Consider the following 14,793-nt stretch of genomic DNA (forward strand, 5'->3'; position numbering starts at 1 on the left):
GAGAGGTTTGGTGGCAGGCAGCCGTCTAAAACAGGTGAGACCACCACAGCCCACTCCTCTCCTGTTATTTCAAAGAAAATAAGCACAGCAGAGGAGTATAATGTCCCTGGAATGACACCACTATTATGTTGTATTTCAATTTGTCTTATGTCTATGATTAGCTTTTTTTTTTTTACACCCCCCGCCCCCCCCCACCCCCCCACCCCAAGTGGCCGTTACGACTGGTAACTACATGACAGATTGTTATTGGATGGCCAATCTTTGTCCTCGGTTAAGCAGATTGTTGGTGGAAGAAACCACACCCCCCCCCCCTCCGCCCATCTCCAATTCTACCACTTTCAGAAATCTCAAGGCACAAATACAGTGCTACTCACACTGTCTCAGTTATCAGTACAGGAACATAGGAACGATGGCCAAAGATTTGCATTGACAAACACCATCTTGATATGAGACACTCGTAAAGGGGAGAGCGAGCCAAACCAAAAAGGCAGTTCAAAATTCACAAATTGTGGAAAGAATATTGAAGCCTGAAATAACATTGAATGGATAAAAGGGGGCTGCAAAAAGGGCTGTTTTGAAACAGAGAAGGGGAAGAAATGTGATAAAAACATAATTTTTAGTGGAATAAATAACTTCGGGCGAAAATCTTTTCAGACACATTGGCTAATCAACCAAGCCCCTTTCAGGCCTACTAACAAGTGCTTAGTGGTGCGTGTGTGACTTAGGGAAACTTGTTACAGAAGCATTTCACTGAACACACTGAATATATATTCTGCCATCTCACAGTGCCCCTGCAATACAAACAAGAGTACTGCTAGTATACGGTATACATACATACTGTAACAACCACAATGAAAACGTTAAATCAATCCTGCAAGCTACAGCTTCAGCCTACAAAACGGCAATATGAAAACATACAAAAATTAAGTTACATCGATACATCATTTATGAGCCCAAAAAGGTTAATATGGATAAAATACTGATGCAAAAACACACTCCCAAAAAAACCGACAAATGCAACTAATGTCCATCATCAGCAATACAGTAGTTACAATGACACTCCAAACATGAAAGCAGAACACTAAAATCAAAACCACTTCTATTTCAGATAATTAGGGCCCTATAAAAAAATAGGAACGCTAGGTTTAAAACTCAGAGAAATCCCCTAATTTCACAGCTATTGAAGTGGCAATCATCATATAGCAGCTTATCTATGATACATTGAAAAGAAAGGAAAAAAAAGACACGACTTATTAATCGCCCGAAAAGCTAGACAAAGCCTCAGCCTCATTTTTTAAATACCATTTTTAATTTAACCCCATTTATATGACTACAGTTTACTTGAGGTCTATGCAAACAGAATAGCTACCTTGCTAAGGAAATCAATTACAGTCTTTGGTGCTGCACAAGCAACTTCATTTTGAAAGTAAAAGACAAAAATGTACGCACATGACTAGTAAAAACAAACGACAAAAAAATTCACACAGTATATACTGTATATATTCTCCCTGACGGAATGTATAAAATAAGCAGTCGACACCAATAAGCCTTAAAACAAATGGTATAATGTAAAGGGAAAAGTTAACTTCGTCACACATGCATAAATGAGATAATTGCACACAGTTAACTCACACCTTATCAAGCGTCTGCACTAAATACACTAGCTCTATAATATTATGTCCATATATATGTGTGTGTATCAAATACTGCATGGTCTGCTCAGGCTTAGAAGATCCCATACCGTGAATGAGTTTGCATTTTTGTCCTCACCTAATCAAAGCCATGCCCACCACACTTCTAAAACATCTATAAAACAAAGTGAAAAGACACTCAAAATGAAAACACTAAGACGAAGAAACAAAAAAACAAACAAATCAACAACTATTTAGATTGTATTGCAGTTTCATTAAACAGTACAAATACTGTTAGTAGTAAGAGTTTCACTAAATAGAAATTGATTATCAAATATTAAGCTATACTCAATACTTTTTGTACGTTTTGTACACTAGTCATTCGGGGAGGGAGAACAAAACAAAAAAACGAAACGTTTAAAACGGACACAGCAAGCATTCGCAACAGCAAAGCATGCCGTCCTTCGAAGAACAGAACTACACACCGACATACACTTAATCCAAAAAATGAGCACCGTTATCCACGATACATCACGTCCATGCAGGCTATGCATGGACATATACACATGGGCATATATATATACGTCTCACACATAGGATGCATCGACTGATTGGAATTTCAAGTGCTGCAGTCCGGTACATTAATATTCATGTATATAGTCATATATAAGAAGTAACATTAACAACCTCAAATATATAAGGCACTATGGCTGGGGACAATTATACGATGCAGCGAGTCTCGTGACATGAACACTACGAGCAACGTCTACGTACAGGTACGCGTCTCTCCGCTTTACATTTTTCTGCTCATGCAAGAAACACATGCAGGAACAACCCTAGTTAAATCGGTTAAGTGACTCGACATTGCAAACACCGAAAGGACACCGAAAAAAAAGTACAAATACTTCAAACGCAGTACAACAACACACACCGTGGACAACATGTGCATCTGTCAACCTAGAGACTGGGGATGGCTTTACAAATATGGATGTGTCTTGCACACGTAAGAAGGCAATATAGAAAAATAGCTGGGAACAGGGGTGCAAAGTTTTAACTATTCAACACCGCCCCAATTATTTACCTGTTTTGAGGAGTATTCATAGAAGATCCAATGCAAAGGTATATCAAATGTGCAAAACACATTGAGTGTGAGTTTCTTATCTACACATTCATTCATTCAGTCATTCATACATTTTTTCCTTCTTTCCCCACCCTGCTTCCCTCTCCACCACCAGAACTTTCTCCTCTCTCTCTCTTTTTTTTTAAAGCTTAAAGTTCAATTACACCCAAGTCTACATGATTCAAAAAAATAGCTTGCTTTCTCTGTGGTTGTGCCATGGCTTTGGAAATGAAAACCATGTTGTTTGTGTTTTCGCAGAGGATTCGCCCTGCTTGCTGCTCAGCCCTCAGACGGTGCAAGGTGTATCTGGGGGTTCCGCCGTGGGTGAAATGCTCGCCGCCGGCCCTTAGATGTAGGGGTACTGGTTGATTTTGGTGGGGCTGAGAGGGAAACTTGTGTAGGCCGGCGAGGCGATGTAGGAGTGCGGGGGGAAAAGGGGCTTGAACGGGCCCTGGTGGTGCAGGGTGGGGGACGGCAGCAGCCGGTGGTTGATGCCCACTGTGACCTGGTGCACGAGGCCCCCCGGGTGGGAGATGCTGTAGGAGGGCTGGAGGACAGGGCGTGAGGACCCAGGAGAGGCCAGGATGTGGGCAACCGGTGCACCAGACGTGGGATAAGACAGCAATGTGGGCTGGGAGTGCATGGGGTGGCCCCCGAGGTGTGGGTGGGGGGCCGTAGTGTGGTTTGGGCTGCCGTGGGACAGCGTGAAGGTGTGCCCATGCATGGTGGGGGGGATGTAGGCCTGCGGTCGCCGGTGGGGGTAATTTCCGTTCCACTCCTGGTGGCAGGAGCCGTAATGCTGCACCTGAGGAGGAGACGATAAACATCACATACATGGTCCTCGTAAAAAAACAAAAAAACACACACACCGTATGTGGCACGGTGGCGTGCACACCATCGCAGAGTTTAATAATTTGGTGTCCATGACATCAATATGGCCAGTGTTCGGGGGAGGGAAGCGGGGCGGGGAGAGTGGTATAATATTTGTCAATGCACGCATTCCTACAGGCTGGGGGCAGCAGGTAGTGTTGGCCGGGAGGAGTAGGACGAAGGCTCTATGTCCTCCCAGTGGGGGCTCCTCAGTGGCAGGTGAGTCAGTAATGGCCCCTACACACTGTAGGAGTTTTAAAGTTGTCGGCGAGTCATCAGATCGTTATGTATTTCACACTGCAGGAGTCTAGGAGTCGATCAAAGCCCGATCTTGCGTCAGATCGGGAGTTTTGTCGGCGAGCGCCAAATATGGTCCCCGACAGCATAATCGGAGCAAATATCGTGCAGTGTTTACGAGCCATAAGACACAACAGCAGTGACTATACACAAATGTGTGTGGCGAGGAATTAATTGGCATGACAACTAAATTAGGGAGGAAAAATGGGGTAAAAAGAAAAAAGGAAAAACACAGCTTGTCCCTGTGAGTCAACACAATTATTTTGTTGCTCATCTGTATATAATTGGAATGCTTCTATAGAGTTACTTAAGTTCTGTGTAATGCAGCAACCTCACCAATACAAATTCCTTGTATGACAATAAAATATATATTTTTATTTTTATTATTTCTCAGTACCACCGCCAACCGGTACAAGATGGACATCAGGCTAATCTATTTAGAACCCCTTTTGGTGTTTTAAGCATTATGTTATGCTTTAGCTATTGAAAAATAGCAGATCTACAAGCTCATAGTGTGGCACCGAGTGCTGCGCTATGAGCGCAAAATCGTGAAAATGTAGTGCAAATCTTAATGTTCAGCGACTACAGACGTAAGACAATAAATATCAAGATTCACATTTTTTGAGCAAGAATCGTGCAGTGCTAAAATAAAAAATAAATAAAACTGTGTTGCGGTACACAAATAACAGGTATTTAATCAGTGTTTGAAGCGGCTACGGACCTGCCCAAAGCTCATGGGCTGCTGCTGTAGAGGCTGGAATGCGGGGGTGATCTTCTGAGGCCGGTTGAGGAGGGCAGTGGAGTGGTGTAGCGGACGCCCGGGGAAGCCTCGCAATTTGGACTGGCATGACAACTCTAAAGAATGGATGAAACCAAGGGTGGGGCGTCACACGCCACGTTAATAATGTGGCGTCCACGACATCGATATCAGAGAGGGAACGGCGAGGGGGTAGAGAAAAAAAAAGAAAAAGGAGGAAAAAAACGGGGATAAAACCGGATCCAACCAACACGGCTTCATCGGAATGACAGCGATGAGAATGCTTGTGCCGGGAGTCTTTGAGTGATTAATATGAGCCATTTTCAACTGTATTTGATCAGATAAGATTCTTCAAAAACACTGTCTGTCTTGTGAAGATAATCTACATGTTTATAAATAGATATGTTTGGGAGATATGAGGAGGAGGAGGGGTGGGATTGGGGGGTGTGTGTAACTAAGCTTGTTCATAATATTTATAGCTCTTGTACTGGGGGTCACACACCATTGGCTATTAATAACCCTCCCCCCTCCGATAGCACTAGAATAGCAAGCTGTGGCCTTTTATGTGAAGCTGTAGAGGCGACAGTTGGAAGCTTGGTGAGCGGACAGGGAGATATGAACCTGCGTAATGTCGTCCGGGAATTAACACTGACCGCTCAACTTGAAATGACCTGTTGAGGTGGGCTCCTAAAAGAGCACGCTCAACAGGAGACAGACATGTCCAACCGGCCACAGCTGCAGTAAAGCCTACAACAGGTGCCATGCACAACCCCGCCGCAATGCCTGAAAAAACATCCGTATCACATGTGTTTGTTCATCATGACATCATTCTCCTATTGCCATGCATGTTTGGAATGTCTAGAGTCAGGACATGAAGCACTATGGCGACGTTGCGCATGCCACTTGTAGTGTAGCTTTACAAAACTGCACGCATCCACACAAATACAGAGCCTTGGAGAACCTCAGGGCTCTCAAGATAGCCAGCTGGAAGGAATCAAAGCCAAGGAGAGATGACAAAGCAAACCAATGTCCACTTCACAGCTCAGAGCAGATAGGTCAGGGCAGGTCACCCATAGTCACCTGTGAGAACCTCTGTGGCCTACTAAGGCAGTGTAATCCATGGCCATGTGACCTGTGGGGGGGGGGGGGGGCAGACAGCATGCAGTGGTGACTGGATCTCAGAGCTGGTGGAACCTACTAATATGCCCTCCTCTGCCCGAGGCAAGTCACTGAGTCAGGCATATACGATAATAATTATTAAAGCAATTTGTAATTAATAAATAATCAAAGAAGGCTAAATTTAGCAGGACTAAAAGTGGGACTAATGCTCAACTTGTTAACTACCGGTAGTTCCTTTTCTGTCCTGTTGACTAGAATCCTTCGCCACCAGACAACAACGCTGATAGAAGCAAACGTCACTGTAGCGTAGCTATGTCGCATGAATACAAACAATCAGATGATATATTATATTGTCAGACCTAAAGCCCAGTGTATGTGGGACATTCCAGTGCACTGCTTACCTGTGGTACCTAGCATTTCACTGGCCATTGGGTAGTTGTTGTTGCCGTTTTGCACCCTCATCGGGGGCACCACCATGGTGCGCACCATTGGCTTACTGGGCTCAGTCTCCGGGGGAACACAAGCCACGCGTGGCTCACAGTTCCGGTTGCTGTCCGCGACATAGCGGCGCTCTGCGAAGCGGTCACCGCCGTGGCCCGAGGCGTCGGACGCGGGCGAGCCGTCCACCGTGTCGCAACCGCTCTCCTGCTCGTCGTCCGACATGCTGCGACAGAGCCAAGCGTGGTCAGGGAAGGAAGACAGACACGTTTCATTAGAAAACCTGAACCCATTTAGACCCGAGGACCATTCTACAAATGTCTTCTAAATCCACAGTTTTCTGAATAACCCATGTTTCTATGTCAGTCGTTCTGAAACATTTTCATGTCAAGGATCCCCTAAAATATAAGTAATTGGCCACCGACCCCCATCTGAAAATATGTTGTTCCATGCATATTTTCGCCACATTTTCACAATTTTTCCAAAATAGCAGATCTGCTAGTTTTCAACAGCATGATCAACTGTGCAGCCATAACTGTGACGACAGGAGGAAATATTTATGAAGCTTATCTGTCAGCTAAGAGAGTTTGTTTTGCCTGAGGCCAGCTTATATGATGTTATGAATTGTTTTCAATTGGATTGCCTCATATTTGTGCTATGGGGCGCCTATAGCTGAGAGGGTAGGGAGGCCGTCTAGGCCCCTAACGGCTCACAGAGCACTGTACTAATAGTGCTCAGTGCTCTGAATAATTAGTAGCACAGCACATTTCATTTTCAGTACGGACAAATTTCACATTATGTGCAAATGTACACTGACAAAAAATAGCCCAAAGGAGTGGGTCAGGTTATTGTTGGCCAGAAATGTTTGGCATTCAGTTATTAACCCATTTAGACCTGAGGACAATTCCACAAATGCCTTCTAAATCTTGACAGTTTTCTGAAAAACCTATGTTTCTATGTCAGTCGTTCTCAAACATTTTCCTGTGAAGGATTCCCAAAAATATATGAAATTGGCCGCCGACCCCCATCTGAAAATATGTTGTTCCAGGGCAAAGATTTGAGTTAAAAACGTTTGCTCTGAAAGAATATATTCAAACATTTGGGCCACATTTTCACGATAAAAAAAAAAATAGCAGACCTACAAGTTCAAGCTATGACTTTGTGCCGCGCTATGAGCTTGTAGATCTGATCACGAGCTTGTAGATCTGATCACGATTTACAAGCTCGAGCAGAGAGCTTGTAGATCTGCTATTTTTCAATAGCCAAAGTATAACATAATGCTTTAACCCATTTTAGGGAACCCCTTTTGGTGTTAGCATTACGTTATGCTTTAGCTATTTTTGAAAAATTTAAGAACGACTGACGTAGAAGACATTTTTAGAATCTGATCTCAGGTCAGAATGGAAAACTGTCAGGATGTAGAAGACATTTTTAGATTCTGATCTCAGGTCAGAATGGGTACTTAAAACACGAAAGGTCTTCCCGTCCTGAATGGGTTTTATTAGCCGTACGTACGTTACGTACCTGTTGGGGCGTTTGCAAGGTGAGGTGCTGGACTGGGCCGAGGTGGAGGAGCTGCTGCTCAGTGTGCTGTCAGGGCTGCTGAGGGAACACACCCTCTCCATGCTCACCGTGCTCTGACACGCCTCACACTCTGCACTGCCCTTACACCTGGGGGGAGAGAGTGAGAGAGAGAGCATCGTCAAGTCAAAGTCACATCTCACTCCCCCAGAGAGTGTCTCTGGTGGTGGCTGTGTGTGGGTGGGTGGGTACGCACTCCCCCAGAGAGTGTCTCAATTTACAATTTACAATTTAGGCATTTAGCAGACGCTCTTAATCCAGAGCGACTTACATTAAGCAAGAACAAAAAGCATGGGGAATACATCACATAAAAACATTTATCATGAAACATGCGTAAGCTAAGAAAGTAACAGTGGAATATCTATAATTAAACTATACATATAAGCTATACATCTATACTACTATGATATACATTATGTACTATGACGTGCTATGACTACATACAATGCACTTATGCTGTTTACATAACATGCTATAAGTCTGTATCAAATGCTATCTAAGTCTACAGAATTGCTATCTAAGGGGGTGGGGTAAGTGCTACGGGCCATGATGGAGTCTGAAAAGGTGGGTTTTCAAACTACGGTCTCTGCTGGTGGGTGGGTGTGTGTGGGTGGGTGGGTACTGACTCCCCCAGAGAGTGTCTCTGGTGGGTGTGGGTGGGTACTCACTCCCCCAGAGAGTGTCTCTGGTGGGTGTGGGTGGGTACTCACTCCCCCAGAGAGTGTCTCTACTGGTGGGTGGGTGTGTGGGTACTCACTCCCCCAGAGAGTGTCTCTGTGCGCTGCTCTCGTCCTCGTCGCTGCTGATGCTGATGACGCTGACGGCCGGACTGGCCAGCTCAGACATGATGACCTGCCGCTGCTGCTCCTGCGACACCGACAGCTCGGCGCCCACAGAACCCTCCGGCCCCCCCACCTCACAGCAGCGCTGCTCCTCTGCTTCAGCAGGCCTCCCGCCAGCAGCACTGTGTCCTTCATCGGGGCATCGGGCCTCCTCCACATGCTTTGCCATATCGGCCATCTTTGGGGACTGGCATGCGGAAATTTGGATGTTGGTGTTGTTGTGGGAGACGTTGCTGCTGCCGCCCCTGCAAAAAGGAGATCGCAAAAATGTTTCCTGAAATGTAAATTATTTTTCTCCCATGTCCGTATATATACGTACCCCCCAGCTAGGGAAGGTTATTTGCTAGGTCTGTATACAGTATACGTACCCCCCAGCTAGGGAAGGTTATTTGCTAGGTCTGTATATACAGTATACGGACCCCAACGTATACTCCGTGTATAAAATGGTTGACTTTTAACATTGATCCGGTTGCTATGCAACGCTTCCGTCACCGCTAGCTATGGGGCATTAAATCTGATCTCCGTTTTCCTCGGTTATGAGCAGCATTTTCAAATCTCCATAACTAGTGTTATGATCAACTGTATTCTACGTATTGGACCCTCGTCTGGTTCTGGTGTGTGACGACCCGGTTGGCATTTCCATGGTTCGGCGGCGGACAGACAGACAGGCCGGCCCGGGAGAAGATTAACATGACACGAGACTTGGTCACATCAAAACGTTCACAAGGTTTATTACACTTACAGCAGCATATATAGTTTGGATACTTCATGTCCTAATGACGTCACAGACTAGACATCACAATCCCTGCCTGCCAGCAGCGGCCTTCAACGTGCTCTAACAGTATCCGAACACAGCACCAAGTATCAGAACACTATAATACAACAACTAGGAATCCAGGAGAGCTGTCCATGGTGGATCTTCAGCCATACAAAGTTTGGATGTAATTTGTGACTTCGTACTGCGTCGCTCCCGACATGTAACGTTTCTGGCGAGAGGTAAACAGTGTGCGCAAATGCTAATGATACTAAAGTGTGTGTTGAGTGTGTGTTGATTCAATTGGTGTTACCAATGATACTAATTAAGGCTCTGTCTGTTCCATTTAGTGTGCAGTGGTTCTCAAAGTTTTCAACTTCAAGGACCCTTATAAGTCTGAGAGTGTACATATGTTCTCTCAGAGTTACACACCCGTACGGGGCCATTTGGAACACACTCAAGGACACTTTGAGACCCACTGGTGTAGCAGAATGTTTCCAACATGCACAATAGCAGCACCCTGCTCTGTTTGACCAGAATGGAACAGAGCCTTCATTAGCATCATCGGTAACACCTGTGAAGGAAGTAGATAAGTGGCCCAAGTTCTTTCCAAAAATGCCATGCATGCATATAGCCCATTGAAGACTATAAATAGTCATGATAACCACTATATACAGCTACGTGGTCCAACCCAGGAAATACGTCATGCCACGGCGGCAAAGGGGCAAAGGGTGATTTATAACGGGCACCAGCCTAGTTGGGAACTATGCAAGTTGGGAATGCGTGCCCCACCGGTTTAGATGTTTATGCAATGCCCATTGTGCTTTTTCTTTTTTGCCTTTCCTGGCTCACGGTTATGTAGAATAAATAATTTCAAATGCGTGCGTGTGACATCATCGTACCTGTTGAGACAGGGCTTGGTTCTCTTGTTAGCTGCGGGCTGTGGCCAAACCACATGTGCAATGCCTATGCTGATGGGCTGGTGGGCGGACATGGTCATTTGGTTCGTCAGCATGTGCGGAGGGTGGGCCATCATGGAGCTGTAATGGTTGCCATGGGGACGCACTTTCCTGCAACGAGAGAGCACAGTCATTGCGGCGCCAAAATACTTGGCACCATTAGTGACATGACATACAGTTATAATGTGATCTCACACTGTGTGACTCATCCGTCATTAACATGCAGTGGAGCACACACGCCATGCAACCTAAACCAGTGGTTCCCAAAGTGGGGTCCTTGAGAGAGTTCCAGGGGTTCCCCAGCTAAACCAAATTAGCCAAGTTAGGAACCAAATACCCTTACGGGACTGTAACTCAGAGATGTGTACACTGTAAATTAACATAGATTTTTCAATGTACATTGGGGTCCCAGAGATAGAAACGCCATTAAATAGGTGACCATAGCTTAATGCAGGTCAAATGGGGGGTCCTTGAAATGGAAATGGTTGAAAATCATTTCTAGAGCCGTAAAAATCTTCTCCTTGGCATATATTTTCAAATGGGGGTCCGCAGGCTAATGAGTAAATGTTGGGGTCCTTCACATGAAGAAGTTTGTGAACCACTGACTTAAACCAGTCCACAGCAACAGCAACCACAAATATCAACACATCTTACGACATACTGGACAACAATAATGGCCAAGCCACACCAATGGGTCGAGACGCAACCAAAGGGTTTTTGGCGTTTGTCGCAGCGGTGTGATAGGTCCTGTTGCACCTCGGCGCATGGTGGCGCAGGGCGGCGCAAAGCCACCGATTATGCTGCACTCTGGGAGAACAGAAGGAGCTGAATTCTTTGTTTTGATTAGCCGTTCCAAGATGCTGGTTTGAAGCACGGCTAGAAGGCTATTTCAACCAATCAGATTGCTTCCTCGAAATGACCTGTTGTATATATATTCTTTCAGTTTTTAACTCAAATATTTGCTTCTGGGGGGGTTCCTTGAAACAACATACCTTCAGATGGGAGTCGGCGGCCAATTTCATATATTTTTGGGGGTCTTTGACATAAAAATGTTTGAGAACCACTGATAAAAACATGGGTTTTTCAGAGAACTGTCAGGATTTAGAAGGCATTTGTAGAATCGTCCTCAGGACTAAATGGGTTAAGGTACAGATGCATTCATGTGTAGGTCTTACCCCCAGTCTCCCAGTCTCTGTGGGCCCGCCACAGTGTCAGATGCTATCGTGGTTGGAGGGGGTGGCACCGGTGGCACCTGCTGCCAGGCAGGCACCAATATCTGCTGGCCACGGTTGGACCAGGCCTGCTGCTGTGTGGGGGAGGAGGGCCAAAGCAGTTAACCACTATTTACCCTCCAGCTCCCCAGTCACATCCTGTCAACCCCCCGCATACAGTATGTGCCTCTGTGGCTCTATGGCTCTTCTCAAGTACAAAGGGCAACGCAGAAACTTACATTTACATTATAACGAGAACCACCCTGAAGGGGGAGGTATGTCAGTAAAAAATAAACTAAAATCATAAAAAGCTACAAATATACAAAAATCTGCAATATCACAATGCCTTGCAAGTTGCAACACGAATAAAAGTGGTGTGATCTGCAATCTGCAACAGATCTGCAATTTTCACTTATTTTCTGTTCTGCGTTCTGGGGTTAATACAACCTCCTGACCAGACCAAGCCCAAAATGAGGTTCCGAGAACCTTATGCAAAACAGACCAGTAGATGTACTGTATGGAAGCAAAGCCAGAACCTGCATGGCAGTTCACTCAGTTCTTGTAGTAAAAAAGAACCAATAAAAGGCATTATGTGATGCACCAGAATTAATAATAATATAAGAGCTGGAGTCTGAGAGGGACCTTCTGAGGAGCAGTCTGGAAGAGGCTCAGGTAATAATAATGATGTGAAATAAATAAGTGAAAATGACGATTTCTTTTTTAAATGAAGCATGTGCCGTTAGATGCTACGTATCTGCCTCCTTCATAATCTGCCTGTTGTCTGTCATAATGTCATAAGACCAGGGACAACAATGGAAATATAGTCGCTGACTTTATTGTGTTTTTTTTTATCCTTGACATATTTTTCCACGTCTATCGTGTGTTTTAATTTGAAAGATAACATTAAATAAATCAAATCAATTAAAATCTGGTGCAGCTTACCTGCGTGATGACTCCAGGTCTAATCTGTAGAGGTTGGATGGACGCTTGGGTGACCAGAGGCACAGCGGTCTCCATGCGAACCGAGTAGCCCGTTGGTTTAGCTGCGTTCGACAGGGATGGACGCCCCCAAGAAGGGACAAGACGACAGGTTATTAACCTATTCAGGACGGGAACCCCTTTTGGTGTTTAAAGCATTTAGGCCTGACGTCAAAAAAAAAGAAAAAAAAAATCTGAAAGAATATATATTCAAAGATTTGTGCCGCATTTTCACGATAAAAAAAATAGCAGACCTACTTAAGGTTTTATTTTCTCACCACAGCGGACATGACGTTTCGAGCCTAATTTGTCTGATGAAGAGCTCGAAGCGTCATGTCCGCTGTGGGGAGAAAATAAAACCTTCTATTATTTACTTCAGCCCAGCACCTTAGTTTGTGGATGTGCATGCTCTATTGTTTCTATTCACCACTGACATAGAAACATAGGTTTTTCAGAAAACTGTTACGATTTAGAAGCCTTTTTTTATCGGCCTCAGGTCTAAATGGGTTAATATCTAGAGATGATAATGACTTGCACTTTTATTGAATTGCATTTTTATAGCGCTTCTCCAAGTGCTCAAAGCGTTCATACATTGGGAGGTGAAGTGGTGAACAGTCGACGCACGCATCCTCACTTCCCACATTCACACACCAATGGTGGCAAGCTCACACCGACCACTCATTGGAGGCAATGTGGGGTTCAGTGTCTTGCCCAAGGACACTTCCGACATGTAGGACAGGAGGAGCCGGGATTCGAACCGCCGACCCAGGGATCATTGGACGACCTGCTCTACCTCCTGAGCCACAGCCGCCCTGTGATCGTCAATAAGAACAGACAGTTGCCCTCAAAATGACTTTTGAAAGCCATATAATGAACAAGGAACAGGAGAGATGGTAGGAGAGGACTTGGTTTGACGTTTCCTATACCTTGGATGGTCGGGGGACACAGGATGAGAGCCGGCTGAAATGAATCGTTGCACCCGAACTGACCACCTCCGGTCTGCAGTGAAATCCCAGGATGCATCACTGAGGGGGCTGAGGGGGCCATGCCCTGAAAGAGAACAACAGAGACCAACATAGATTGATTGATTGATTATTTCCGTGTCCTGCACACAAAGTGCCCAACCCTCATGGGTTTATAAGACACTCACTCACATACACGGGTAAGGAGCGAGCGTTCCGATAAACTGTCCCGATATAGAGTTGCGTTGAGACTTAGCCTGAAGCAATAAAAGTGTTTGGGGGCCTGAGTGAAACCTCGCTCAAATAGAGACTATCTGGCAGTGTAGATGAGGTGGAATTACAGTCCAGTGTTATACAGAGTATACTCCGTCAGCTCTCCCAAACAAAAACTCCTTTAACAAAACATATCTCCATTTCTTCATGATCATTCTAACTCAAGGACACCCACACAAATGGAAGACATCTTGTTGTAACAAATACTTCTCTCATGTCATCATATTTAGGGCAATAAAACAGAAAGTGGACCTCGTTTTCAATTTCAACAAGATCACATAACAAGCCGTATCTCTCTTCTTCTGGAGTGGCATTAAACCTGCCAGTCTCCAGTGCTAATGGTAATGTTCCTGACTGTATTTGTGCACAGAGATATTGTTGTCTTTTGTTTATAATTATACTTCACATAAGATGCTGCAGTATATCTGGCCTTTATGAGACAATACGTTTGCAATTTAGGTTTATGCCATATGCCATTATACCATTTTCTTAGCCATCAATGGTAGCAATTTAGAGCCAGTAGGGGGCAGCCTCCGTGTCATTTCTGGCAGCAGGCTGTTTCTTTCAATCAAACTAAATCCCAGAGAGATAAATAAAGAACTGTAAAGCCTGATTTGTACTTGGTTGCACACATGTTGTCACACATTGAATACACCAAACAAGATCTACAAGCTCACAGGTTGTCACACATTGAATACACCAAACAAGATCTACAAGCTCACAGGTTGTCACACATTGAATACACCAAACAAGATCTACAAGCTCACAGGTTGTCACACATTGAATACACCAAACAAGATCTACAAGCTCACAGGTTGTCACACATTGAATACACCAAACAAGATCTACAAGCTCATGTTGTGAGCTTGCTATTGTTAAGTTAAGTGTGCAACACGTAAGCGGCAACTCTACTATATATAATCCAGACATAAGCATGTGCCTCTAGAGCCCATGTTTGTTTATAATCCCAATGAGTGAATAATGACAACTAGAGCACTGCT

The 14,793-nt window shown here is 44.7% G+C and overlaps 1 protein-coding gene across 1 annotated transcript in view; it reads right to left on the bottom strand.

Annotated features, from left to right (window-relative positions):
• Positions 1 to 295: 295 nt before the first annotated feature.
• Positions 296 to 14,793, bottom strand: part of hipk3b (homeodomain interacting protein kinase 3b) — a 68,470-nt gene continuing 53,972 nt past the window's right edge. The window contains exons 8-17 of the mRNA XM_080760611.1: positions 13,484 to 13,607; positions 12,522 to 12,622; positions 11,544 to 11,674; positions 10,312 to 10,479; positions 8,571 to 8,900; positions 7,757 to 7,903; positions 6,196 to 6,458; positions 5,756 to 5,807; positions 4,640 to 4,773; positions 296 to 3,556 (exon numbers count right to left, since the gene is read on the bottom strand). Coding sequence (XP_080616737.1) covers positions 2,901 to 3,556; positions 4,640 to 4,773; positions 5,756 to 5,807; positions 6,196 to 6,458; positions 7,757 to 7,903; positions 8,571 to 8,900; positions 10,312 to 10,479; positions 11,544 to 11,674; positions 12,522 to 12,622; positions 13,484 to 13,607 — 2,106 coding nt within the window. The 3' untranslated portion in view covers positions 296 to 2,900. The remainder of the gene's footprint in view (positions 3,557 to 4,639; positions 4,774 to 5,755; positions 5,808 to 6,195; positions 6,459 to 7,756; positions 7,904 to 8,570; positions 8,901 to 10,311; positions 10,480 to 11,543; positions 11,675 to 12,521; positions 12,623 to 13,483; positions 13,608 to 14,793) is intronic.

This window comes from Protomyctophum bolini, assembly GCF_963924005.1.
Source record: "Protomyctophum bolini genome assembly, chromosome: 1".
NCBI classification, from domain to species: Eukaryota; Metazoa; Chordata; class Actinopteri; order Myctophiformes; family Myctophidae; genus Protomyctophum; species Protomyctophum bolini.